This window comes from Fringilla coelebs (genome assembly GCF_963513975.1).
Source record: "Fringilla coelebs genome assembly, chromosome: 12".
Taxonomy (NCBI): Eukaryota; Metazoa; Chordata; class Aves; order Passeriformes; family Fringillidae; genus Fringilla; species Fringilla coelebs.
The window spans coordinates 21,748,291-21,775,386 of NC_140038.1; the positions used below are offsets into that span (position 1 = coordinate 21,748,291).

At 52.8% G+C, this 27,096-nt stretch overlaps 2 protein-coding genes across 2 annotated transcripts in view; one reads left to right on the forward strand and one right to left on the reverse strand.

The window, feature by feature from the left end:
- Nucleotides 1-3,989: 3,989 nt before the first annotated feature.
- On the reverse strand, nt 3,990-6,593 carry CIAO2A (cytosolic iron-sulfur assembly component 2A). Its single transcript, XM_084213472.1, has 5 exons — nt 6,428-6,593; nt 6,000-6,164; nt 5,432-5,481; nt 5,073-5,118; nt 3,990-4,425 (listed from the first exon to the last, which is right to left on the reverse strand). The coding sequence occupies exons 1-5, from the start codon at nt 6,549-6,551 to the stop codon at nt 4,328-4,330; spliced, it is 483 nt and encodes a 160-aa protein (XP_084069598.1). The 5' UTR covers nt 6,552-6,593; the 3' UTR covers nt 3,990-4,327.
- Nucleotides 6,594-7,180: 587 nt separating this feature from the next.
- SPG11 (SPG11 vesicle trafficking associated, spatacsin) overlaps nt 7,181-27,096 on the forward strand; it is a 28,510-nt gene continuing 8,594 nt past the window's right edge. The window contains exons 1-29 of the mRNA XM_084213945.1: nt 7,181-7,441; nt 8,196-8,380; nt 9,120-9,347; nt 9,875-10,055; nt 10,592-10,729; nt 11,381-11,838; nt 12,058-12,203; nt 12,870-13,002; nt 13,104-13,259; nt 13,716-13,891; nt 14,011-14,187; nt 14,504-14,575; nt 15,425-15,552; nt 16,136-16,308; nt 16,940-17,147; nt 17,613-17,816; nt 18,497-18,603; nt 19,318-19,463; nt 19,774-19,935; nt 20,280-20,346; nt 21,198-21,363; nt 22,357-22,535; nt 23,054-23,162; nt 23,453-23,612; nt 24,351-24,578; nt 25,381-25,581; nt 25,914-26,021; nt 26,404-26,563; nt 26,675-26,889. Coding sequence (XP_084070071.1) covers nt 7,236-7,441; nt 8,196-8,380; nt 9,120-9,347; nt 9,875-10,055; nt 10,592-10,729; nt 11,381-11,838; nt 12,058-12,203; nt 12,870-13,002; nt 13,104-13,259; nt 13,716-13,891; nt 14,011-14,187; nt 14,504-14,575; nt 15,425-15,552; nt 16,136-16,308; nt 16,940-17,147; nt 17,613-17,816; nt 18,497-18,603; nt 19,318-19,463; nt 19,774-19,935; nt 20,280-20,346; nt 21,198-21,363; nt 22,357-22,535; nt 23,054-23,162; nt 23,453-23,612; nt 24,351-24,578; nt 25,381-25,581; nt 25,914-26,021; nt 26,404-26,563; nt 26,675-26,889 — 4,977 coding nt within the window. The 5' untranslated portion in view covers nt 7,181-7,235. The remainder of the gene's footprint in view (nt 7,442-8,195; nt 8,381-9,119; nt 9,348-9,874; nt 10,056-10,591; nt 10,730-11,380; nt 11,839-12,057; nt 12,204-12,869; nt 13,003-13,103; nt 13,260-13,715; nt 13,892-14,010; nt 14,188-14,503; nt 14,576-15,424; nt 15,553-16,135; nt 16,309-16,939; nt 17,148-17,612; nt 17,817-18,496; nt 18,604-19,317; nt 19,464-19,773; nt 19,936-20,279; nt 20,347-21,197; nt 21,364-22,356; nt 22,536-23,053; nt 23,163-23,452; nt 23,613-24,350; nt 24,579-25,380; nt 25,582-25,913; nt 26,022-26,403; nt 26,564-26,674; nt 26,890-27,096) is intronic.

The following is a 27,096-nucleotide window of genomic DNA, read 5'->3' on the forward strand; positions in this document are numbered from 1 at the left end:
TTTTAACTAGAATATGCAATTTGCTCTGAGGCACAGCCCCTACTGCCTGCTCCCAGAGCCATGTGGGAACAAATCCCTCCCTGTCTCGGGAGGGATTCCTGCCAGGTTGGTCTCTGGAGGAGGGCAGGAGCGTTTAGGTAGGAATTCCTTTCCTTATAACTCTTCAGGCTGTGGAGGGTGCCCTAAAACTGGGGGACCTTGAAGGGCAATCCTCCCTGCATGGGCAGAGTCAGGCTGGAGCCCATCCCGGGCTGCAGGGCTCCAGGTGCAGCAGCACTCAGCCCAAATTCCTGTGTGTGATTTGTATGTAAAACACAAGCCATGACCTCACCATTTGTGCTTTATTCCGTTCCAAGGTGGTGTAAAGTTTTTATGGTCCAAGAACCCGTGTCCAGTCCTGGTTTCCTTGTCCCCAGCACCATCTGTCCCACACCCTGTCACCCTCCCAGGACTGCAAAGGGACGACCCCTGTGTTGGGGTCTCATGGCCACAGCTCACGAAGTGTGTTAAATTAAACAGTTACTGAAGGAAGCAGGTGGGTTTCACATTTTCTCTTTCCCCCTGGGGAATTCCGAAGGTTTGCAGCTAATTGGAGATGGTTCAGGCACTGGCAGCAGGAAGGAAAGATCAGTTTGCGTCTGAAAATCATTCACAGCTGCCCTTTGCAACTGGGATTTGTTGATTAAAACGTGAGCCGGGTTGATGGGGTAAATCAGTTCTGCAAATCAATTTATTTGTGGCACAGGACCGGGTGAGCCCCTCCTGCAGTGCCTCTCCACATGCAGAGTCCCAGCTGTGGCTGGCTGAGGGCACAGGATAATCCCTCCTGGGGGACACCAGGACATTTTTAGCCACATAACAAGCACAGAAACTGCATTATCAGTGACAATAAAACACATCTGGCTTAAATATCTGCAGTATTTCCTTTAGTGAGACACCTCCAGTTAGCGTCCCTGGAAGGAGGCTCTTCACAAGGGCCTGGCGTGACAGGACAAGGGGGAATGGCTTCCCACTGGCAGAGGGCAGGCTCGGATGGGATGTAGAAATGCCTTTTTTCTTCTTCTAAAGACGCTTTTATTGTCTCAACACAAGCAGGATGTTATTCAGACAGAGCTGCTGCAGTGGGGCGAAAGGAGGAAAGGGCTCGTGGATCAAAAGATGTTTGAAATAAGATTGTGGAATGGTTTGGGTGGGAAGGGACCTGAAAGCCCATCCAGTTCCTCCCCCTGCCACAGGGTAGGACTGGATGGGCTTTCAGGTCCCTTCCCACCCAAAGCACTCCGTGATTCCATGATGTCCTGGGAGACTCTCTGAGAGAGCCTTTTGGCTTCAGATCACAAATCAGACCTTTGTGCCTGCCTGGGTCACCTCCAGACATTTCCACGCTGCATTCAGGAAGGAAGAGGAGCTCGTTGGTTGGGAAGCAGCAGCTGCTGGTGGAGGAGCTTGTTTGTGTCTCAGCCCCTCGGGGACGCTCCGAGCGCTCCCGCAGCCCCGGGAGCCGCCGGCCCTCCTGGCAGAGCACCTGTGGTCACAGCTCAGACCTCACCAGCGCCTCTGTCCAGCCCAGGTGGCCTCAGCTGGAGGGCTTTAGTTCCCAAGGAGCCAGAGGGGTCACCAGTCCTTCACCATGGACTGGGAGGGGCACAGGCCCAGCCTGGGCAGGCGAGGAGGCGGCAAAGCCAGAGGGACCAGGAGCAGCTCAGCTCCTGCCTGCCCTTTCCAGATAATAATAAGAAATGGGTTTATTGCCTCTTGTTCTTAAAACCTCCTTGTGCTGCACAGAAAAGCTTCACGGGCACAGCACAGAGGGGCAGCACAGCCAGGACAGCAAGGGAAGGATTTGAAAAGTGCCACTGGTTTATCTTTTTGTTTGGATTTTAATTGGCAGCTGATCCCTGCCAGCTGCTCCGGGAGGGAACAGCCCTCACCCAGCCACCCACCTCGGGGTGCTGCACCCCAGCCACTGCTCCAGCAGCTCATCCCGGGGCTGCCCCTTGCACGGGGACATTCCCGGTGGGAAGTAAAGCACAGAAAAGGGCAGGAGGGAAAGGGGCTGCCCCTTCCCCAGCTGGTACGAGGGCACGGTGCGTTTGCTCACCCGGAGCAATCATTTGGTTGGGAAATTCAGTAAAGCTGTTCCACATGTGCTATGGGAGGGCAGGGCTGCTACCAACCCACAGCCCCCCTGCCCTGCTCGGAGGGAAGGCTCAGCCGGGTGTAAACATTTAGAAATACCCAAGCGATAAAAATAGCTCTGTCTCTACACGCGACTGCTCCGCTGCCATCTGCCGTGAGTAAGTTACACCCCGAGGAAAGTGTGTGCAAACCGAGCGCTCTGCCCGGCCCTGGGGCAGGGGAGCAGCCCCCGGCCCTCTTCCTCCTCCAGCCGGGAGCTCCGGGATGGAAACGGGATTTCAGCCCTGGAAAGGCCGCTGGAATCCAGAGGCTGCTGGAAGTCGCTCGGCGTGTCGGGACTCTGGCAAAGGGGCAGCAGGGCGGGTCCCCGGGCCGGGTCCCCGGGCTGGGTCCCCGGGCTGGGTCCCCGGTCCGGCCCCGGAGCCGGGCTGGTTCCCCGGGCCGGGTCCCCGGTCCGGCCCCGGAGCCGGGCGGGTCCCCGGGCTGGTTCCCCGGGCTGGGTCCCCGGTCCGGCCCCGGAGCCGGGCGGGTCCCCGCAGGCTCCTCCCGGCGCAGCGATGCCGTGGGTCGCTGGTGCCCTCTGCAGTTGTCCTTCCCCGCTGTAAATACAAAGGAGCTGCTATCTCCTGGCCCCAGGATCCACAGAACCTCCGTGCTGGCAGAGATATCTGCATTCTGAAAAGAAAATATCAACCTCCCTGCTGGAGGGCAAAAAAAAAAAGAGCAAATTCCAGGAAAGAAGGCAGCAGATAATGGCAGCTCAGGCTCCTGGAGCATTTGGTCCATGCCTGCAGGACCTGCCTGGGCCCCTTCCCAGCCATGGGGTGGGACACAGGACGTGTCCCCTGTGCTGGCACATGAGGCACATCTGTCCATGGGGCTACAAAGGAGTTTGAAATCGAACTGAAATTTAATTGAAGCTAAGTAACTGGAGTTTGGAAGTGTTTTTTCACACCTGCACGAACCTGTGGAAAAAAGGAGATTGTTCTCTCCCTTTAATTTATTTTTTCAGCTGATTTGGCACTTGAGGGGAGGGGCCTTGCTGTGCCACGGAGCAGTTCACTGGTTTGCCAAGGGGAACATTCCCTGTTTATAATGCTGAGTCCACTCCATGCTTCCATGCCCCCAGGGAAGCTTTATGGGGTTTATTAAAACTGCCACAAATCCCTGAAATCCCCACAGATGTTTGCTCTGTGCCCCAGGGATCTCTCACCATGGAACAGCCACCAACCAGGGAGCACTCCAGGGAGGAGCAGCTCCCCAAAACCCTCAGGGGCCAAGGCAGCAGATCCTGGGCACCTGCCTGGGAGGAGGAGCAGGAGGGAACTGCCTGGTCCCCAGGGAAAGGTAAATCCATGCTCAGATCCAGAGCTGCTGGAAGGAGCCCTGGGGAATGGGAAAGGTGGGCAGCTGGAAATGTAATGGGTGCTCCAGGTGAGGGCAGTGAGGGAGCAGTGACAGGAGCAGGACAGTGGCAGCCAGCAGAAGGAGGGGCTGGGGGATGCTGTCACCTCCCACCCTGCAGGGAAGTCAGGAAAAGCAGGATCAAGTTCTCATCCGTAGGGAAACTTCACCCTCGGGGTGGTTATGAAGGAAAGCTTCCAGAATCAGAAATGTGTGACACTAACAGGGAAAAGAGCACGAGGATTTGGCAGGAATTGTGTCCCAGTAAAAATCTCCTTGTTCTAGTCCAGTCCCTCAGCTCCAAATTCTTCTTCTGAATTAATTTCAGCTTTAATGTTTATCAACACCGAAGAAACGGAATGAAATTAATTTCTGTAATAGAAATCTAAACTTGATCCTTAAGAAGAAACCAAAACAAATTCAGGACCCAGAAAGCAACATTTCAGTACAAGAATCTGTTTTATTTTTACAGTGCAGTGATTGAAACAATGTAGAAATTCAACTTGCAAAACTGAATTTGTATCACAACGTCTCTCAGAAGGCAATGCAGATGTGTTGCTTTGAATCACAAAATATTCCTCTGGACACCAAAAATTACAAACTTCCAGCACTATACACCGAGCTTTCTTTAGAGACTCATTCCTCATAATTTAAACCTATCTTATAAACGATTTCTCTTAAAAAAAAACCACATGGAAGATAAAAACAACTCAAGTATAAACCCCAAGGCCTTGATTACTCTGGTTTGCTCAGCTTGCAGCAGGGCTGTGCCGGGGCCGGCTCCCTAGTCGGGCTCAGTGACGCACTGCTCCACAATCTCGCGCAGGTTCGGGTTCTCCATGGCTGCTGCCACCCTCTCCTTGTCATTGATCTGCTTGTTGACTGCAAAACACCCAGCACAGGCCTCAGGGGCTCAGCAGAAATGGGCATTTCCAGGGGCATTGCTGGGAAATGGGCAAGGTGCAGGTGCAGCCACCACAAAGCAACCGTGGGAAATAATAATTTAATAATTCCTGTCACTTTCCAGCTCAGGAAAAGGGTGTGAGGTGTTCCAGTGGCGTGTCCCAAACCCAAGAGTGAAATTCAGGGTAAATGAGTGGCCCAGGTTCAGTTGGCAGCTCTTTAACCACAATCTCCCATTTCTGGCAGGCACCGAACGCTCTGGGCACTGCTGGGACAGGGCCTGGCTCTGGCTGGGCAGAACACCCAGGTCCTGCCAGCTTTCCTGCAAAACCTGCCTGAGAAATGTCTGGATTTGGGGTGGGGAGTTCAGGACAGCGGGGCCGACAGCTGAGGCAGCTCCTGGTGTCAATTATTCAGCTTTTGTTACAAACGCCTGCCACAACTGGGGGGGGTTGTTATAAAAGCAAACCAGCGGCCAGCAGGTGGTCACAGAGCCACCACAGCCTGGGAACACCTGGATGCCACCGGGTTTGCAGCTCTGACAAGGGATTGGTTTCTGGGGAGGCAGGGGAGCAGAGGACAGAGCACAAGAGGCTGAAGCAGCAGCATGCGCGGGCTCTACTCACTGTCCTCCTCCGTGGAATGTGTGCCCTCAGAAATGTAGATTTCCAGCTGGAGGAGAGATCAGCAGTGTTAGGGGTGCCACAGCAGTGGAACTCTTTCCTCCTGGCAGGAGAACCCCATCCCCACTCACACAGGGCTGTCATCCCTGCTGCCACAGGAGGGGACAGCTGCAGTGCTCAGCTGGGAACGTGGAACAGCTACAAAACCAGAACCACCACCCACAAATCAGCTGCAGCCACCCTCAGGTAATTAATGTGTTCTTTACATTACTGGGGTCAGGTCTCTAAAGGTCTGTGTTTAATTTAGGGATGCTGCCATTCATTCATGGAATTTAACACAGGCTTCAAACCAGGCACTTTACCTTGTGTCTAAAAGGCAAACATCTCTGAAGTTTTATTCTTAAACAAAGGCCTGTTGAAAGAGAACACAAAAGAGATTTTCCTGTAAATTTGAAGGTCTGAGGTGCATTTTCAGAGAATCCATCTTTAACAACCAATGTAACTGACAGTGTCCTTTTGTACTCTGAGCAGCACAAGCCACAGAGGGAAAGGGGACAAGCAGAAAGTTGTCTTTTTGGTTGTCTTTTAAGTTTAAGAGCTGACAAACTCAATTAATAACATTACTGAAGTAACTTGGAGGATACAAAGAAGGAATTCTGTACCACTTCCCAGCAGAGTTTGGAGAGGAATGTCTCTTTGAAGAGATTCCCTAACGTGACACAAACAGATGGGAGTCCCCATTTCTCTGGATTTGGGGGGTTTTTTTGCTTGGTTTGGTTTTTGGTTTGGTTGCACTGCTGGCTGGGTTCTCAAGCTGCAATTCCTGATCAAACCAACACAGCCAGGCAAGACTGAATCTGCCCTGGGACGGATGGCATCCAGCCAGCCTCAAAGGACCCCGAGCTCTTTGATCTCACTAAAGGATCTCACCGATGAGAGTGGCCAAGGAGCAATGAGGTACTGTTGGTGTAAACCTGATGATGACCAGATATTCATCCTCCCCTATCTCCTGCACTTCCACGCAGTTTTCCGTCACCACTTCCAGTTCTTCCAAAGTGTTTGGCTTCTCCGGGTCCCGGATAGTCCGGATTATATCTGAGACAAGCGAGCACATAAGGGATCTTCCCTGGGTTTCACGAAAGGGATGTTCACGAGCACCCCTTCCAGCACTGCTGATGTTGCATCTTTGGAAGCCACAAGCGATCCCAACGAAGGCCCCTTCTCCCTGCCCAGCCCCTCGGGGCCTCCTCGGCGCTCTGAGCCCCTCAGGACCCCGCGCGTTCCCCCTCAGCCCCCAAGGGCAAACCGGCACCGCGCCCGGGGCTCCCCCCACGGCCCCCGCGCCCCCCGGCAGTCACCGTAGACCTCGAGGGCCCTGTCGTGCTCCATGGCGCGGCTCGGGGACGCATGGCGGGCGCTACTGGCGGGGCTCCGCCACACCCGGGCCAGCGCCTGCCACAGCAGCGCCAGCGCCAGCGCCATGGCCGCGCTCCGCCATCGGCCCGCGGCCCGCCGCGCTTCCGCCTGGGCGGGGCGGCCACCGGCCAATGGCAGCCGGGGGCGGGGCCGGAGCGGACCAATGGGCGAGAGGGACGGGGATCAACGCCCATGTGGGGCGGGGCCTCGCGGCCGGGGTGGGGACACGGAGAGGGGACACGGAGAGACCCTTGGGACAGCGAGTGGGGACACAGACCTGGGACACAAAGGAACACCCCGGGACACAGAGAGACCCCCGGGACACGGAGGGGGGACACGGAGGGACCCGGGGACATAGAGAGGGGACACAGAGACAGCCCCGGGACACAGAGTGGGGATACAAAGGGACCCTCCCGGGACACAGAGAGACCCCGGGACAGCTCCCGGACATAGAGGGACCCTCGCGACAGCCGTTGCCCCAAAGTGGGGACACAGATGTGCCATGGGGATCCATCTACAAGAGAAATCAGAGAGAATATGCGGAGAATTCTTCTTAAAGAATAAAATTCTGCTGAAGCGGCGGGCCGGGGGGAACTACAGCTCCCATCGCGCATTGCTGCCGCGCGGTGCGTGCTGGGGGTTGTAGTCGCGGCCCGGCGGCGCCCAGCTGACCGGAACGAGGGGCGGCCCCGCCGGCATGGCGGCGCCTCGGGCCGGGCGCGTCGGGCGGCGCTGAGGCCGGGCCGGGGGATGGCGGCGGCCGGGGCCCGGGCGGAGCTGCGTGTGCTGCTGGTGCCCCGCTCGGGGCAGCCGCGGGGCGCGGCGCGGGTGCGGCTGAGCAGAGCCCGGCACGCCCTGGGCACCGTGCTGCTGGCCGGCGGCATCCGCCTGGAGTCGCTGGGGCCCGGCGGGGCCGGGCGGGCCCGGGGCAGCGTCCTGCCGGGAGCCTGGGCGGAGTGAGTGCGGGCCGGGCCGGGCGGGGCTGCGGCCCTGCAACGGGAGCGCTCCCGGAGCCGCGGCGGGGCCGGGTGGTGTCTGTCTGTCCGTCCGGCCGGGTGTGCGCAGGGCAGCTGATCCCAGAGCAAACGAGAAGGGTTTGTCTGTCTGTCGGGCTGTTGGCTTCGCGTCCCAGTGCCCCGAGAGCTGCGCCTCCCCCGCAGCCCGCGGCCAGCCGGGTGTCACTCGGCGCTCGCACGGTGGCTTTAACATCATCTGCTCTGGCAGCTGCCGTGCCCAGCCAAAAGCACGCCTCAGTCTGAGCAGAGGCAGTGGCCGGCAGCAGCAGGCGGGCATGCTGTGTCACACACAATCCCCGGCTGCTTCGGCTTCGGAGGGACATGAAATCCCGCCCAGTGCCACCCCGGCCATGGCAGGGACACCGCCGCTGTCCCGGGCTGCTCCAGCCCGTGCCCAGCCTGCCTGCGACATTCCGGCGCTGGGCAGTGTTCCGGGCTGTCCCAGGCTCTGCTCTCTGCTTTGCCCTGCCCCGTGCTGAGCTGGTCGCTCTCTGCCCCCTCCCCATCACCACGGAGCAGGTGTGACACACCAGGGAGGTTCGCGGCCCAAAAACCAGGAAAAGGTCTGGGAATGGGCAGGGTGCTCTGCTCTCCCTTGTGCTGGTGTTCTGAATCAGTGCACATCCAGAATTGTGAGTGGGGGAAATGGGGAGAGGGAACAAAGCCATAACCTCCCTGAATGTTTCGCCTTCAGCTTCGTGTGGGACAGCTCAGAAGATGATGGTTCGCAGTCCAACAAGACGAAGCTCCTGGCTCTTGCTCAATGCCATGACCTGTTTGTCTATGAGTTCAGTGTAGAGGATGGAAAACACAACCCAAATTCCCTGCACAGCTGTGAGGCAGAGACGCTGAAAAAGCTCCTTGAAGCTAAAAACATTGGTGAGTAAGTTTCAATGTGTGGCGTGTGTGAAATACTGCAGCTCTGGTTCTGCTGCTCCTGGTGGGATGGAGCAGGCAGTGGGATGGAGCACTAGGGAATTTCAGGTACCTCCACACTGATCCAATGGGATCAGCAGGATTCATGGGCTTGAAAAATAATGGGAACTTTTCTGTGTTCAAAGGTGACATTGTCAGAAAGAATTAAACTCTTGTAGGGTCATGTTTGATACAAAGTTAAAATGAATTTAAATAAGATACATGCAACCCTTCTCTCTCAAATTTTAACTTTAATGTTGGGACTGATAGAAAGAAAAAGGAGACAAGGCTCATCAATAACCCTGCAAAATTAAACATTTAACCTTGTATTTTATGATTAGCAAACATAGTGTGCAGTTACAATGAGCCTTTGGTCTTTTACATGTTCTTAAACAGTCTCCCTAAAATATTTTATTTCCAAATTTGTAGCTTTACTTCTCAGTGTTGACTGAAATCCTATTTTGTGCTGATTTTTTTTATGTTCTTCATAGCATTGTCCACTGAAAATGCCATATAAAAAAGTTTTGGGTAATCATTCTAGAATTAATGCCCCTGGCACAGAAAGTGAGATTTAAAACCAACCATCCCAACTTCAGTTAGGATGGGAACTGGGGCGATGAGCTGTCATTTTCTTGGGATTGCTTTACAAATCAAAAGCCCCAGCTGGCTGTAATCCAAACTTTAAATATCTTTAAATTTACAGGTCTGCCTTCCATTTCCTCTGTGAAGATTTTGTCTTTTGGAAACAACGAGTGCAAACTTCTGCTCAACCAGTTTCTCCTTGTGCACCTGACCTTTCCTGGGGAAGGCTCACCCCCAGAGTCCTGTAGCTGCTTCCCCCTGGCCCTGCCTCCAGGAGCAGTGGGGAGAATTGCAGACTCCCAGTTCTGCAGGGGGATCCTGTTCCTGTTGGACAGTGCTGGCTGGATTTGTATCCTTTGCAGGAGAGATCAGGGAGAATCATCTGGAAGAGCAGAGTTGCTTTTCTCTGCTGTCAGGGCTGAGCAGAAATTTCTTTACAGACACTGAAGTGGTGCCTGCAGAGAAGGTTGTGCAGTCAGATCCTGGTAATTGTAGAGAAGTGCCACAGCTGTGTGTGCAGGGTTTCCCACTGCAGACCTGGATTTCTGGGTTTCATTAAGGGGTTTGGTTCATGGGTCTGTGTATAACAGGCTGATTGGTGCTGTCACCTCGTGGCTACATTAGAACAGAAATGATCTGCAGGCTCCCAGGGAGCCTGGGAGGCAGGTTTGTGTTGGGATGAGCAGGGGCTCGGCCTGTCAGCTCCACCAGCTGCTGCCTTTGCCTGTCCCTGCTCATCTCCTCTGGCCCATTAGAGCACAGTGAAGTCAGCTTGCCTTTCCCTCCTCCTGGAGCCGGAATTCAGCACCTTCCCCTGCTGTGGAACTGCTCTGTTGTTCCCTCCAGGCCTGGGCTTTTCCTTGATGCTGTTTGCAGACATGTTTGACTGCTCGGATGGTGCCACCCTGGGGAAGGTGGGTGTCACCCTGGCAGCTGGGCAGGGCCCAGCCCCTGGGTCCCCCCTGGCTGCCCTGGCAGTGTCCCCTGACCTCAGCACGGCCGTGGTGACCAACAGCTGCCACTGGGCCCTGGCTGTGCAGCTCAACTCCTACTTCAGGTACAGCTCCAGGGCAGGGCTTTGGGCTCCCTGAGCCTCACAGCTCCTGAATTTGGGTTGTCCTTACCAGGGTGCTGGCAGCTTTTCACTCTGACCTCTGTGCTAGAGCAGAAATTCCCTCTTTGTTTGAAGATTGCCCTTGCATTGCTTGCTCTAATTTATTCTCTGTCACAAAGGAAGCTGTGTCTATAACATCTCTTTGTTTTAATGCTGTTAACAAGCAGATAAATTTTGTCTCTCCCTCCATATTTTTTCCAGGAAGATGAGGTGCTCTCAGTGCCAGGGGTGGATGGTAGAACCTTTTAGAAGTACAGTGGGATATGGAATTATCAAACTGTGCTGATTTAGCTTGATAAATTAGGGCCAGCTGGTAATTAAGTGGTGGTATCCACCTCACAGGAAAGAGCATCAGGTTTTGATGGCTCACCTGTTACCCTGAGAGAAAACTGCACCCAGAGCTCCTGGAGGAGTTAAACATGAAAAAAGCATCTTAGATCATCTGAGCAAGGTGAAATTTCATATTTATTTCTTTACAGACGGTTCCCTGAACATTTGTTCTGTAAGAGAGATCCTGAAAATCTGCCAGTGAAGCCTGCAGAGGGACTGGACGAGGATGAGCTGGCCAGTTCTGAGCACAGCATGGAGCTCCTGCCACTGCCCTTCCGCACAGACAGGTACAGGGGGAAGAGCTCCTGGCTGGCCTTTGCCTCCTTTGCATCACTGATCATAAACTGCTGTCTGTTTTCTCAGTTGGAGTTGGGACAGGTAAAATCAGCCATTGTGCTGTAAATGTTTTGAGCTTGGGGTGGACCAAGGCAGCTTTAGGTGTGGCATTGGACAGCTTCCAAACAGGAATTGCTGCTTTGGGGTTACCTGTGGGTCTCAGAACATTGATACTGATAGAGCATGTCAGTTATAACTTGGTGTGTAGATGAGAAAGGTTCAGTTCTGGAGTTCATTCTATTAGACTGTTGTTTGCTTAATAACTATTTGTTATCAATTAAAAACTAGTAGAACATTTATATATAGCTATCTATAACTATAATTTATATATAACTATTTATAACTGTCTGTTTTATTGTCTTTTAATTGGCACTTTCTGTGAGGAAAAGGAAACTTTTCACTAAAAATGCTGAACATGGATATTGTCAGCTGATCCAGCTTGGCTGCAGGGAGTATTTAAATGCAAAGAAAGGGGCCATGGTAAGGTTAAAATGCAGGATGCTGGATGGATTTTATGAGCTCCAAGTGCATTTTTTCTAACTGAGAAAGCTTTCTTCCTGGGGTAATACGTGGTGTTACAGGTGGCTCTGTCCCCTTGGCAGGTCCTGGAAGGCACACCTGTCCTCACTGTGGGACAGAGTCAGGAGAAGAAGAGCACCAGGCTCTCCAGATTTGGTGAACGACTTGAATTTGCCTTGGTATCAGTTTTTTACCCATCTGGAAGATCACGATCCTGAAGTTTGTGAGGATCCTGAGAGGATGGTGGCCTTTGTCCCCCGGGCTGTCACATGGGCGGCTTCCCCAGCACTCCAAGGCCAGCCTGGGGGTGCAGGACAGCAGTGGGCACAGATCCCCGTGGGAGCAGCCCAGGAGATGGTGAAACTGGAGTGCAGACTGGTGACTGGAGCTAAGGCTGTGTTTGTGGTGCAGGCACAGGGCACGGGGCTGTCTCTGGCGCTCTGGGATTTTGAGTCCCAGCGCGTGACGTGTTCCCACTTTGGCAGGAGCAGTGCCTATGTGGAGTGCAGTGCAGAGGTGCCACTGTGTCTGCTGCTGACAGGTGAGGGCTCATAAACTGTCCTGAGACAGCTGCTTTAGGGGATTTTAGTGTTTTACCTGGCTGCTGGTGGGTGCCTTCCATTGTGTTCCTGCTCGGGGGAAATCCAGACGGAGCCGCTGCAGCCTTGTCTCTCTCTTCTGGAAGCAGCAGTGGGTAGAAATGCTGCTGCCCAAAAAGGGGCTGCTCTGTCTTTAATAATGGCTTGGTTGTGTCGTTCAGAGCGTGGTCTGTCCCTGGTCCTGTTTGGGGTCTCTCAGGAGGAGTTCCTGACCAGGCTGATGATGTTTGGCAGCGCCGGGGTCGTGGATTCCCTGTGCCACCTCAATGGCTGGGAGAGGTGCTCCATTCCCATCCATGCCCTCGAGGTGAGGACAGCTGCCTCAGGTCTTGCAAACAAACTCTGTGTTCCAAGCATTAAATGCAGTTTAGCAATGCCAGTGTGGGTTTAGACACAATTAAAAGTGTGCCTCAAACCTAGGGGCAGAAGGAAGTGGTTTAGTTATTGAATAAACAGCAAAACCCCATGCAGATGAGTAACCCGAAGGAAGAAGTACAGCAGCAAAGTGAATGCACATTAATAAAATTAAAGAGAACAAAGCAATGCTCAAAATTCCCTCTTGATTGGACTCAAAAGCAATTTTGCCAGTTTCTGCAGCAGTTTTTGTCCCGTTGTAAAATGTTAAACATGAAAAGAAATCCTTGGAACTAGATTTGTGTGTTTGTTGTGCTGTTCTTACAAAATTGCTGTAAGCTTATTCAGAGCCTGATTCTCATAGTGTTTACTTCATATTGGTGCAATAACATTTTGTGTATGGAGATGCAGGGCAGGGCTGGAGCAGAGCCTGGCAGAGGAGCCTGGCAGGCACTGTGCAGGTCACCTTGCTACTGCAGGCTGCAGGTGCTGCACACAGAGTTTAAACCCCCTCTGGTTTTCTGTGTGTGTCACTGAGGATGGAGAAAGAATGCCAGCAGTAAGTGCATGGTGTATGGCTGTGAATCCATGCTTAATTGTTCTGTTTCTGTTTGTCCAGGCAGGTTTGGAGAATCGCCAGCTGGACACAGTGGACTTGTTTTTAAAAAGCAAAGAAAGTGTTTTCAGTCTGTCTGCAGCCTGCCCTGGGCCTGAGCACCCCGGGGGTGCTGCCTCCCAGTCCTACCTGAGAAGTAAGTGAAGAACCTTAGCAGCTGAGAGGTTTATTTCACCCCTCTCTCCCCTGGCTCAGTGCAGGATGCAGATGTGTGAACTGTTTCTGGAATCATTGCAGATTTGGAGGAGCTCAGGCCAGCTCTGAACTTGCTCTGCTCAGCAATCCAGGACAATGACATGGAGCCTCACAGCAAACCCTTCTCTGAGCAGCTCCTGACCCTCACCCTGGCCTTCCTCACCAAGCAGCTGGAGGAAATCTTTGTGCACACACAGGGTAAGATTACTCCTGCTGGGTCATACCTACTAATGTGTCATCATTTAAGTAAGTAAGAATTGCTAATTCTTTTAATTAAAAGCTTAGTTTTGCCTGGAATTCACATAAAAATACCAGAATTAAGTGAGTGAAAGATGTTCATCCCTGTGTTTTAGATTGGATTTCCCTGACTAATTGGTGGGATTAATACAAAATTTCAGTTCTCCTTTACTGGTCCCTGGGCAGGAACACCCCTCAGTGAGGGCAGGGAGCTCTGTGGGGCTGTGGCTGTGTCCTGACAGGGTGCTGGGCTGTCCCTGCCTGCACGGGGGACAGAGCCGATGTGCTTTTCCCTCTGAGCTAATAAAGTCCTGCTGATTGTGTATTAATCAGCACACTTATGAATTCAGCATTGCTAAACATTAAAATCCTGTCTGTTCATTCCCATTTGACTGATCTCTCGGATGCTTTTGGCAGAACCCGATGAGTTCCTGCAGAAGGCTGCAGATATTTTAACTGATTACATCATTAAGCTGAGGAAGTTCCTGAGGAGATACCCTCACCCAGCAGTGACCCCGGGGCAGGGAGCTGAGCTGGATGAGGACCTGCCTGAGATAGAAGAGAGCCAGGAATGGGAAAAACTGACACCAGAGGTGAAAACCAGCAACCCAGTTTTTGCTACTGTGATGAAGTTTTTATAGGGAGATCATTATGAGGAAATACCTTAAAGTACTGGGGAATGATCTAGTTTGTTCCATGTTTTTCTCTTTAGGAAGTCATTGCTGAGGCCATCCTAAGCAACAAAATACCAGAGGCCCAGATCTTCTTCAGAAGGCAGCAGCATCCTGCCGAGAGTCTGCAGGAGTTCATGCAGACAGGTTTGAGCCTGGTCTATGACTGCCTGCTGAGGGGCAGCGCCAGGGAGGCCTCGGAGCTGCTCAGGAACATGGTGAGAGCTGCTGCTGCTCCCTGTGCTCGGGGAGCAGCGGGCACGGGGGTGGAATGGCTCCCCAGGAACGGGGGGTGCAGGGGGAATGGGCTGCTTGAGCAGCTGCTGAGGGAGCCTGCCTGGGGCTGCCTGCCGGCTCAGCAGCAGAGCCAGCGTGGCTCGGGGTGAGGGTCGCAGGTCTGGGGACAGCAGGGACAGCAGGGACAGCCCTGCAGGGGAGGCACAGCCTGTTTGTCAGGGCTGGCTCATTCTGTGTGGGTCTGTTCAGTGCATTCTGTCTGTGGCCCCTTTCACAGCGAGTGTCTCTTTGTGGCAGGGCCTGGACGTGAAGCAGGAGCTGCACAAGATCTGCTTGCACACGCAGGACAGGCACGTCAGGGAGCTCCTGGTGAGTGCAGCAAGGGCTGCCTGCTCCAGCCCTGCAGCCTTGGCTGGGCTTGTGCTGAGGGAAACTCTGGGAAGTGCATCTATAGAAAACTTTCAAACTTTGATAGGAGGCTCGTATGTAAACTCTGAGATAAATGCTGACTAGAGATGTTAGGGAATAGGAGCAGACATTGCTGAGAGAGAAATGGAACTGGAAACAAGTTTCAAAGGATAGTCTCACAAATAAGACTAGATATTTTAGAGAAATAAAACTTTGAAAGATGCATCGTAGCAGGACCCATGAGGGGTAATTTTAGATGACTGGCTTTAAGGTATTTACACCATGGTGTGGCTAAAGCTGATAGGCCAAGAAACACTTACAGTGTAATTAGGAAATAGTTGGCTTCTGATTGTGATGCCATGAATTATAATATCTGTATTGTCCCTCATGAGACTGGAAATGGAATAAAAGTTCTTAAAACACCTCTCAGTCGCCCCATCTCTGGGTCAGAAAAAGGCTTAGGCTGCCAGGAAACCCCTGGCTGCCCTGACCTTCAGAGCAGAGACAGCCAGGGCTTGTAGCTGCACGCTGCCAGGGCAGGTCCTGGAGCATCCCTGTCCCTTTGCTTCTGCAGTTCAGCTACAGAGCTGTTCAGTGTCATTCATGGCTCTGATCTCTCACACAGTCTGGAGTCCTCTTGTCATTTAAGTGCATCGCCCTCTGCTTCCAGAATTGTGTCCCTGCAGTTGGTTAATTGTTTGCACTTGCAGGATCATTTACAACTTGAATGGATTAAAGATAGATAAAAACTGCGGGCAATTGGAGGTAGATTTTTAACAGGTAGAGGTAACGCTTTAATTTCAATTAAAGGTGAAAGTCTTACAAGAAGAAAATTATTTTTCTGAAAAAGAGAAGAAAATTATTGACTTTGTGCATCAGGTGGAAAGCTTCTACTCAAAATCCTTCCAGGAAAATGAAGAGACTCAGTCTCTTTCCAGGTAATGTGGGTTATTAATTTTAATTATTAATTAATAGCATTAATGGGTTTAAAATGTGCTGTATTCTACATTTTGTGAGATTTACTGCACTAACAAATGCAGTCTTTAATTTCATTAATTTCACACTGGTGTTCATTTGCAGAAATCAGAGTCAGTGTGGGGACTGAGTCATTTTCTCATTACTGTGGCAGTCGCTGTCATGTTCTCTCGTGACAAACTGCTGTGTGAGTCATGACAAACTATTGTGAGGGTGACAGAGCTCTTCTGCTTCAAATGAAGCATTTTTAATAATAATATTAGAATCACCAGTCAATGATTTGTGTTCAGAGGTTTGCTCTGGTTTTGATCTATGATGTCTTTAATACAGCAAACCAAATAACCTAGAAAATAATTTTACAGTTAAATAATGGTAAAGCTGTTACGATACTGATAATTTCTTGGGAAAACAGGCAGTTGTTTCCCTCTGAACCCTTGAGCTCAGCTCAGTCCCTCTGGCAGCCGGGCAGGGGGCTGTGCTGAGCCTTGCCCAGGTGCTGGTAGCTGTGCTGAGCCCCCGAGCCCCCCTGAGCCCCCGTCGTTGCAGGTGCAGCGGCTGGAGGAGGCGGCAGGAGCTCTCCGGGCCCCGGGCAGTGCTGGGCTCCCGGCTGGGCGGGGGCAGCCCCGGGGCCCCCCGGCTGACGGTGAGCCTCAGCTGGGCCCTCTGCTGGGAGCAGCTGCTGCAGGAGATGGTGCTGCTGCCCTGGAAACCGCGGCAAGGCAAGTGCTGTGCCCCTGGGGCTGCAGGGGGCTGTGGGCACAGCCCCAGGGGTCACTGGGTGTGCCACTCCCGGTGGGTGACAGCGGGGCTCGCCCTGTCCCGTCCTGGGGCTGGGCTCCTCCTCGGGAGAGGGGTTTGCAGTTAGCTGGAAGGGACTTGCCTGATGTGAGTGCCACCCTCTGCCACGTCCTGTCCCCCCCCTGCCCTGGGGAGCTGCTGCCACTCTGCCAACGTGAGGCTCCAAAGGCTGGGACAGTGCCCTTGCTCTCATGGCAGCTGTTCAATAAAAATAGGTACCTGGAGGGGCAGGACACAGGGAAGGGCTCCCACTGCCACAGGGCAGGCATGGATGGGAGATTGGGAATTGGGAATTGTTCCCTGGCAGGGTGGGCAGGCCCTGGCACAGGTGCCCAGAGCAGCTGGGGCTGCCCCTGGATCCCTGGCAGTGCCCAAGGCCAGGCTGGACACTGGGGCTGGGAGCACCTGGGACAGTGGGAGGTGTCCCTGCCCAAGGAACTGGATGCTCTTTAAGGTCCCAGAATTGCACAATTCTGTGTAAGGAGACACCAGTATTTCCCTCAGGAGTGTTTGTGTGAGCTGGTTTCATCCATTTGCCTTTTTGAAACACAGAACTCAAGACCTGCAGTCCTGAGGTGCTCTGGATGCACCTGACAGCCCAGCATGACTGGCTGAGTATTTGTTCCTGGATTGAGGAGTCAGAGCCCAGCCAGGCTCCGTGTGGCAGAGCTGCCTGGCCCCCCCTGAGCCCTGACATCGTGGACAGGAGCACTCTGTGCAGCCCCTACATGAGACAGGACATCCTCAACAAGCTGGCCAGGTAGGGCCCCCAAGGCTTCCTACTCTCTCTCCTTCCTGTGTGAAGCCAAAATCAGACATAAAATCCTTGACACTTATTAGTTTTTATATTGCTCTTTTTGGAAACAGCACCAATCCATTGATAAATGTGATTTTAGTCCCCTGCTTTCAGCTGTCTGCCAGCAGTAAGAGCCATGAGAGTGGGAGCACTCCTCCCTCAGCCCTTGGATGTTTCAGGGGTTTTATTCCTGATGCCCACTGTGATGCAAGGGAGGAAATCCTGAGCATTTCCCTGCTCACACCTTGCTCTGGGCAGTGCCCTGCAGTAACCACAGTGCTGCTGGGGCACAGGCAGATGGATTCTGGCACGCTGTGTTTGCCTCAGCAGGGAATTAATCCCTGAGGGGGAAGGGTCTGCTCTGATTGTGAGCTGGAAACACCCAGCAAAGAGAGCTGTGTGATCAGTGTCTGTGCTTTCTTCTGACAGAAAGGGAATTTTTGTCCGTTCTGAGCTGGAAGATTTTGAGCTGCTGCTCCAGAGGTTGTCGTGCCTGGGGGGAGTCCTGCAGAATCCTCACCCTGTTCCAAAATACAGCTCTGCCAGTGGCCTGGACTTCCATGCTCAGTTTGTCCTCCACTGCCTGGAGCACAGCCTGCAGTACCTGCTGTACACTTACCTGGACTATTACAGGTAGGGATGCTCCCCATCCCTCAAACCCCACGAGGGAGCCCAGATTTAAAGAAGGAAACACAATTTGAGCAGTTGGTGGGGAGAGTTTTCCTCAGCCCTGGCAGTGTCATTTACCAGAAACTCTGGAGCAGTGTGTGAGATTTTAAGCTGTGTTTTGAAGCTTTATTCAGACAGCCTTAATATTAATTTGTGTGTCAGTCATGGAAGGAAACCATTACAGCTGTAATTAGTATAATGCTCTAAGCAATACAATCCTAAATGAGCCAAGACAAGTTGCTCTCCAGAAACTGAGAATTTACAGAATTCAGAAACTCTCTTCAGCACAAGTGTGAGTTGACTCCTGATATGTTCACAGATAAGGAAATTGCTGGTTTCCTCCTAATCCAGGGTTAGTTTGGGTTTGAAGGTGGTACCAGTATTAGCTGTTGGAGCTATATGAATGCTTCCCACTTAATGGATACTTGGCAATTAAAATTTCTGAGTTTTAACTCCAGTCTAACACTGAAATTACCAGAGTTGTAGAAGTGGACCAGAAGAAAAGCCAGTACATTATTTTCTGGTTGTTTGTCTAACCACTTGTGTTTGGTGTTAACACCCATGAGATGCTCCAGTCTTTAATGCTGTTTTACAGCAGTGCTTACCAGTGTTGTATTTTCACTCTGCTGCTCATTTATTTGCAGTTTAACCCCTTCAAACTGCCCTGTCCTGGGTAACAAGGAGCTGCAGGAAGCACATCCCTGGTTTGAGTTCCTGGTGCAGTGCAGAGGGGTTGCCAGCAATCCCCGAGGTAGGAATTGCTCCAGAGGGGGCTGATGTTCCTGCCCCAGCCCAGGGCTTGGCACAGCTGGATTAAACCTCTGCTCTGCTGCAAAGCCCCTGTCCATCACCTCCTCATCTCTGAAATCTGGATTGTAGTTCCTGCTGGAGCTGTGCTTAAAGCCTTGGAGACTGCACAGGAATGAGAATCACTCTGTGTAATCATCCTTACCTCCAGTTCAGTTACATTCCCACCAGGTTGAGCAGAAGGAGAATTCATGAGAAAACACACATCCCATTAAAATGAAACCTTCCTCTAGTCCCGTGGTGCATTTTGATTTCTCTGCCCTTGGACTGTGTGTTTGCTTTCCTGAAAACCAGGAGAGTTTGTGCCCCAACTCGTTGCACTTTTGAAACATTTCATCTTCTGCAGAGTCACACATCAACAAAAGACAAAGCTAGTCCCAAGTGCAGCTTTTTTAGAAAGCATGGCCAGTGTGGGATAAAGAATTGAACCACTCCAGTGCTAAACTGTGGGGCTCAAGGCCGGTCTATCTGTGTGGGCAAAGCTGGGTAAACCTTAGCTCATGTTCTCTGTGTTTGTAGGCAAAGTGAGGGAAACCGGTATGGACAGCAAAAAGCAGAAAATTCAGCATTTTTCACAGTCAGGGACAGCTGTAATGTGTGATTGATGACTTAACACTGGTTTTACATGGAATTAAATGCCACTTTTTTTCCTTTAAAGATCCCAAGATGATTTTCCAGGCCAGCCTGGCCAACGCTCAGATGCTGATCCCCAGCAGCCAGGGGGGTGTGAGCAGCATCCTGCTGGAGGGCAGGACCCTGCTGGCCCTGGCCACCACGGTCTATGGGCCTGGGGGCATTGACCAGGTACTGCCTGACCCTCTGCCCCTCTGCTGCACTCGTGGCTGGGACAGGAAGGTGCCCCCTTGGATAGGAAACTGCTGGAGCAGAGGGGAGCACCAGGGGGTCTTGATCCCCAGCACAGTCACCTGCAGCTGGCTGCACATCAGGTGCTGGGGAACGTGGGTCTGATACAGCTTTAAAGCATTTTAGGGGAAAGAAGGTGATACTTTCTGTGTTGTCAAATTCCTGTGGGGTAGACTGGGACACCCCACAATTGTCTTGTTGCTATGGAATGCAGTTTCCTCCTAATTAATTTTGCTTGCTTGCAATGTAGGTCCTTCAGAACGAAGATACGGAAAAACCTCTGAAGAAAGTTGATCCACAGCTCTTGAAGATGGCCTTGACCCCTTACCCCAAGCTCAAGGCTGCTCTCTTTCCCTCCTGCACTGCTCATGGAATTTTGCCTCCTGACATCTCTCTCTACCACCTTCTGCAGGTACACAGAGTGCTTTTGGCAGGGCACGAGGACAGAGGAGTTTGTTTGCAGCTCAAGCTGGGGGTGGGGGCCAGGGGTTGTTTCTTTGGGATCCTCGCTGTGGAGCTGAAGTTCACAGCTTCATCCTGAGCTGCTTCTCCAAGTGGTCTCTGCACCCTGTGAGTTTGCAGTGCTGGAATGCCAGAGAGGGATGTTCTCGTAGGCAAGGTGTTTAATAGTGCAGAAATCGCAATACTTAAATTTTATAATGTTTGTAATGGTATGAGAATTAGAAATTGAGAGTTACAGGACAGTGGTGTGAAATTCTTAAGCTGCCTCAATTTATTTTGTTTCTGATCTTTCAGTCATTAATGCCCTTTGATCCCACAAAATTGTTTGGCTGGCAGTCAACAAACACTCTTGCTGTGTCAGGTATGTCCCTTGCCAAGATTTACATGCTTTCCTAGCCTGAGCACCTAAAATAAATTACTTTCTGGGGGAATTATTTGGCAGATAAATTTACTCAAAAAGCACTTTCTTTCACAAGAGAAGTAATGTAATTTACTGAAATTCTGTTTGGAACTAGAATTCTAGATTTTCGCCTTAAGTTCTCCACAGGCAGAACTTTTTCTGAATATATAAAAGTATCTAAATATAAGATAGAAAACAAATGTTTTCTTTTCCAAGCAAGCTGAGGTGGTGCAGAGCTCTGATTTCCCAGTGTGGTTTTGGGACTGCAGCGTGGTTTTGGGACTGCAGTGTGGTTTTGGGACTGCAGTGAGGTTTTGGGATTGCAGTGTGGTTTTGGGACTGCAGTGTGGTTTTGGGACTGCAGTGTGGTTTTGGGACTGCAGTGTGGTTTTGGGACTGCGGCGTGGTTTTGGGACTGCGGCGTGGTTTTGGGACTGCGGTGTGGTTTTGGGACTGCGGTGAGGTTTTGGGGTTGCAGCGTGGTTTTGGGGGTGCAGCGTGGTTTTGGGGTTGCAGCGTGGTTTTGGGGTTGCAGCGTGGTTTTGGGGTTGCAGCGTGGTTTTGGGGTTGCAGCGTGGTTTTGGGGTTGCAGCGTGGTTTTGGGATTGCAGCGTGGTTTTGGGATTGCAGCGTGGTTTTGGGACTGCAGCGTGGTTTTTGGGTTGCAGTGTGGTTTTGGGGTTGCAGTGTGGTTTTGGATGTGCCCTAGAGCCCGAGGAGCCGTGTGGCTCTCCCCTGAGGCTCTGCAGCTGGGCGCTGCTGCTGCTGCTGTGCGTTCAGGGTCCCTGACAGTGCTGCTGTGTTGTTCCCAGATGCCTGGAGCCAGCTGCCCCACTTCTCCAGCCCCCAGCTGGTGAGCAGGCACGCCGTGCTGGAGAGGCTGGATTTCCTGTTCTACCTGCTGCACGGCCGGCCCGCCTTCGCCTTCGGCACCTTCCTGGGCCAGCAGCTGGCCAGGAGCAAAGCCCCCAGGCAGCTGTGAGTGTCCTCAGCAGGGAGCAGCACTGGGGGCTCAGCAGGGCACGTGGGGGTGTCCTCAAGGTTAGGAATCAGCACTGAAAGGAGGGGAGCTTTGTTGGGGTTGCCTCAATAAAGCTGCACCAGGGAAGTGAGGAAAAGATCCACAGTCAGATCAAACGTGGTTGGGCTCTTCTTTTAGGAACTTGAGCTCCTAGGTGGCTTTGTAGGAGCATGATGCCCTTTTTCTGTGATGTTTCCTTGTGGTGATACTTCTTTAGTTTAATTAGTATGGCAAAAAATGCACTGGAGGTTGATGGAATTAAATGTCCTGGCTGAAGCTTCAAAATCAGGTGTTCAGAAGGGTACAGTCAAGTGACACATCTTACTTGAATACGTGAAAATTGCTGTTCAGTGTGGGAATTAGAACAAATCTCTTTGTTTCTGTCTGGTTTGTGTATTAGTCACTGTTTGCTTCTCTCCATCATTTCCACACAGATTGGTTTCTCTTGTGTAAACAGGTAAAACTGGGGCAAAAAGGGAAACATACATTAGTGTGAAGTCATGGTTTAACAGACAGTCAGGGATGCAGGGCTATTTCAGTGACTGCTGTGGAAAAACCCTTTGGGTGCATTTTTCTCTTGGCACCATCTGCAGGTCAGACTCAGGTTCCTGGTGCTGCAGTGGACTGCAAACTCTGCAAAGGCTCTTTCTGCCTTTCTCAGCTGCTGAGGGGGTCTTTTGTTAATTAGAACACCAGTACCACTGCCTTTCATTTTTGATAAACATACTAAATTGCAAACTCTGCTTCTCACGTGTGAGCCTTCATTCTCATCCCCCCATTTTTTACAAATATGGAACTTCTGGCTCACAGTTACCTTTGATGCTGATGGCTCAGAGTTCAGCAAGCCCCTCAGGGGCTTGTTTGCCTGGGGAGGGAGTTTGGGGCTTCTCTGGGCCAGGGAGGCTGAGCCGCACTGCTGCAGGGGTGCCAGCCGTGCGTGTTCCTTGCAGGATCCAGCAGGCAGCTCGGGAGGCCCAGCTGCTGGCTCTGAGCTCCTTCGGGGTGCCCTCGGTGGCTGCAGCCTGCGTGTGCTTCCTGGAGCTGCTGGGGCAGGACAGCCTGGGGCTGCGGGTGGCCCTGCGGGCTGCCAGCCTCATCTCCCACCACAGCCCCAGCAGGGACTCGCTGGGTAAGGCTGTCCTGCTCTGCCTTGGGTGGGCTCTGGGTTCCTTGGGGACGGAGGGAGGGCTGCAGGGTGCTGCCTGGGGGCTCAGCAGGGCCCTAAAAGCATGGAAGGACTTTCTTGTTCTTTTGTTCTTGTTCCTTTACTCATTTTGAAAGGTGCATTTTGGTCCTGTAGCGTCAATAAGGCAGGAGGACTGATATAGCCTGTATCAGGATCTAACAGGCACTGTCCAGCAGCTGCCTGAGACTGATACTAGTGAGGTTCAGTTGTAATAACATTACAGGGAGTTAGGAGATTTGGCAATGGACTTCGTTTTTCTCCTTCCTATCATATACCTGCAGGGAGATCAGGTGTTCAAAGCTGTAGGGAAATTAGGTTTATCCTAGAAATAACTCCAGAAAGTTGAATTTCTAACTCCAGGGCCACAGGTGTCTGCTTTCCCAGCTAGGGAGCTGCTCCTGAAAATGCTGCCCTGGCTCCGATCCCTGGCTCACCACCTCAGGAATGTGTTCTTTTAACAGTTGAGAAGTTAACAAAGTTGGCTGATGGTGAAAAGGCAGCAGCAGCAGCAGTTCTCACCTCCTTGGAAGAGGCCTTCTGGGATGCCATTGATCAGCAAGGCATAAAGAGGTGAGAGCAGCCTGGTTTGGGGCTGACCTGGGCGATGGAGGCTGAGCACTGCCTTCTGCAATCTGTGTGTCAGATAATTCCAGAAGGGCAATCTGTGTGTCAGATAATTCCAGAAGGGCAATCTGTGTGTCAGATAATTCCAGGAGGGCAGCACAGGACGGTGACCTGGCTGCAGTGACCCCCTGGCGTGCCCTGGTGCTGTTTGCAGGCAGTCCCAGGTCACTTCAGAGCTGAGCATCTGCTGCAAACGTTGCAGCTCTTTGCAGTGCAGCTCTCTGAATTCTGTGCAGGACATCCAGTGACTGCAGAAGGCAGTGGTCCCTGGTGGTGCAGTTCTGCAAACTGCATCGCCTGGAGCTGAGCACGTCCTTCCTGAGGGAATGTGCCAGAGCCAACGAGTGGCTGCAGTTCCTGATCCAGACCCAGCTCCACGGCCACCAGCCAGCCCAGGTGAGCTGCCTGTGCACTGAACTGAGGCTGGGAGCGAGGGAATGTCCCAGTGTGCAGACAGCAGGAGCCTCCCAGTCCCTGGGTTTTGGTTCTCTCGGGATGTCCATACCCTGGCACTGTGGTAGCCCTTCCCTTGCAGCCACACTTGTAAATTTAAACTCAAGTAGTTACTGCTTTTTTTTAATTGGAGAGTTGCCAGATGTTCAGAGTAAGTTATCATAAATCCACTCATCTTTCCTTTTAAAACTCAAATTGATTTTTTTGTAAAGATACTTAAACTTTTGAGAATCCAAATTTTCCAAGTTTAATTTTGAATGTGATTTAAAAATGAATAAAACACTCCAATAAAAGCAATTGGGAAAAGTCACGGGAGGAAGCTAAGTGGGAAATTCCAGGTAAGGTGGTGCTTAGCAGACCTCGGATTTTAACTTGGGTCTGCTTGTGGTTTTGAAGAATCTATAACTCCACAAAAGTGCCTGAGTAGACTCTTTTCATGCTCTGTTGCTGCACTACAAGAGAGAACAGAACTGAGGCTCCCTAGGAGACATTTGAGCTTTGTGGAAAAGGATGAGCTTTCATTAGAATAATTCACACCTACAGGACCCCTTTTCCTCTCCAGGTCTCCAAAGCTGTTCTAAAAACTGAATTTGGAGAGTGTTTTGTCTGTGTGTGTTCAGTGCTTCCATCCTGCCCTCTCCTGTCTGGCCTCACAAGGTTCTGGTGCTGTTTTCCCCACAGGTCATTCCCCTGCTGCAGGATTTCCCTGCTGTGGTCCAGGATCACCTGCTGCTGGCCCTGGGGAGGCTGCTGGGTGCTGAGGCAGGTGCTGCTGGCAGGGCCGGTGCAGGGAGCCTCTTCCAGACCCTGCTGCAGTGCCAGGAGCAGCCCAGCCCCTGCAGGTTCCTGCTGGCCCAAGGGCTCAGGGCACAGGCGCCCATCCTCAGCGTGCTGGCAGCCTGCTGCCCCGTGAGTGTCCCCTCCTGTCCTCTGGGGAGGGTGGTGGCACTGCCACAGGGCTCTGCTGCCCCGTCAGTGTGCCCTCCTGCCCTCTGGGGTGGGTGGTGGCACTGCCACAGGGCTCTGCTGCCCCGTGAGTGTGCCCTCCTGCCCTCTGGGGTGTGTGGTGGCACTGCCACAGGGCTCTGCTGCCCCGTGAGTGTCCCCTCCTGCCCTCTGGGGAGGGTGGTGGCACTGCCACAGGGCTCTGCTGCCCCGTCAGTGTGCCCTCTGTGCCCTCTGGGGAGGGTGGTGGCACTGCCACAGGGCTCTGCTGCCCCGTGAGTGTCCCCTCCTGTCCTCTGGGGAGGGTGGTGGCACTGCCACAGGGCTCTGCTGCCCCGTGAGTGTCCCCTCCTGCCCTCTGGGGAGGGTGATGGCACTGCCACAGGGCTCTGCTGCCCCATCAATGTGCCCTCTGTGCCCTCTGGGGTGGGTGGTGGCACTGCCACAGGGCTCTGCTGCCCCGTGAGTGTGCCCTCTGTGCCCTCTGGGGTGGGTGGTGGCACTGCCACAGGGCTCTGCTGCCCCGTGAGTGTGCCCTCTGTGCCCTCTGGGGTGGGTGGTGGCACTGCCACAGGGCTCTGCTGCCCCGTGAGTGTGCCCTCTGTGCCCTCTGGGGTGGGTGGTGGCACAGCTGGCCGTGCCAGGCTCTGCCACAGGGCAGTCTGCACTGCCATCTCAGCTGCTCTTGTGTTTCTGGGGTGGCTGTGCCCAGCGTGCCCCCTTCCAGCAGGAGGGGAGGTGTAAACCCTCCTTTTGGCATTTCCAGGGTGCCAACCTCATCTCCTGCCTCTGTGTGTGGATCATCACTTCTGTGGATGATGCCACCAGGGCTGAGGCCACCGCGCACACCCAGGGCGGGGCAGAGGGTCCCCAGTGGGACCTGCAGGACCTTGCTGTCATCTGGAAAGTCTTCTTGAGGAAGCAGAAGAGTAAAACACTTCTGAATGGCTTCCAGCTCTTTTTAAAGGTGAGGGGATGTGGTTTCAGGGGTGTATTTGATGTGTCTCACCCTTCTGGGCCTGTAAACCCCCCCCGTCTTGCTTTATGCCAAGGATAACCTGGCTATCCAGTGAAATTCCCAGTCAAAGTGGAAGTTCTTCCAATTATCACAGATTTTTAGATCCTACATCAACCTTGCATGTAATTTTAAAAAATTAAAAGTCCAGTCCATTGTTCTGGTGCTGGTGAAGGAGACAAATTCTGCATTTATTGAATGAAATAATAGATGATTTTTTAAAGTAGAATGTATTTATTGAGGTACTTTGGGAATTTATTATCATCTGGTTTTGTGTCTTGAAGGATTCCCCTTTGCTGCACATCCTGAAGATGTATGAGCTCTGCATGAACTGTAAAAAGTACAAGGAAGCTAAAACCAAACTGGACAAATTTCAGGAAAGCCTCACAAACGTAAGGAAATCAATTTTCTCTGAATGTCATTGCTGGGATTGGGCAGCTGGGCCCAGAGGAGCTGTGTGTGAAAACACTGTCTCAATGCAGACGCTTTAACAGTTCTTTCCTTTCCATCCCAGTGTCTGCTTCCCTGCTAACTGACACTGGTGGTTTTCCTTCCTGGGCACGGGGCTCAGGCAGCTCCGTTCCCTTCCCCAGCCGTGCCAGGGCTGTTTGTGTCACAGTTAATCCTGCTGGCCCTGCTCGGCTCTCCCACCTGAGCCCGCTGCTCACTGCTCTGGCAGCTCCCTGTTCCCTGAGGAGGGGCACAGCTGCTGCACCCCCCATTCCCCCCCAAGCCCGGGGAGGGCCCCCCGAGCCTGACCCCTTGTTTCCCCAGCCGGGGGCCGCAGGGGGAGCAGCCCCCGCGGTGCCGCCGCCGTGGCTGCGCGCGCAGGCGCTCTTCCTCCTGGAGCTGATGCTGCAGCAGTGCCGCACTGACTACGAGCTGGGCAAGCTCCTGCAGCTCCTGGCTGCAGCAGAGAACCTCCTGCTGGATGGTGAGGACGGCCTGAACCCCAGCCCTGCGGCAGAGCTGGCTCCCGAGGGAGCCGCAGCCTCCCCTGGGCTCCGGCCCCTGCTTCGCTGAGCTCTTGGTTCTCTCTTGCCAGGCCCCCACCTGAAGAGGCTCTGTGCCCTCAGCGAGGCCCTGAGGGACTCCTCCATCTCCATCAGCCGCTCGGTCCTGACCTCCCGCAGCCTGGAGGCCTTCCAGGGGGAGTGCAGCTCCGTTCTGGAGCAGCTGCAGGAGAAGGGGATGTTCAGCCTGGCTCGGCAGGTGGCAGCCCTGGCTGAGCTGCCCGTGGACAGCGTGGTCACACACGAGGTACAGAGCACTTGGTGACAGCCGCCTCTTCCTGCTGCTGCCAGGATTGAGGATGCGACTCCTCAGCCTTCTTGAAACATTAATTTTTTTGTTAAGTAAGTTTTGATTTTAAATGCAAGCGCACCCAACACGCGGGCTGTAAGTGCTGAGCTGCAGGGTACAGGACAGCTGTCCTTATTTTCTTCCAGTTTTCATATGTATGCAATC

Coding starts and splice junctions, on each gene's coding strand:
- CIAO2A (XM_084213472.1), bottom strand. CDS start 6,551: ATGGCGCTGGCGCTGGCGCTGCTGTGGCAGGCGCTGGCCCGGGTGTGG. Junction 5,119..5,431: donor GTTTGCCTTTTAGACACAAG/GTAAAGTGCCTG, acceptor TCTCTCCTCCAG/CTGGAAATCTACATTTCTGA. Junction 4,426..5,072: donor ACATTCCACGGAGGAGGACA/GTGAGTAGAGCC, acceptor GGTGTTTTGCAG/TCAACAAGCAGATCAATGAC.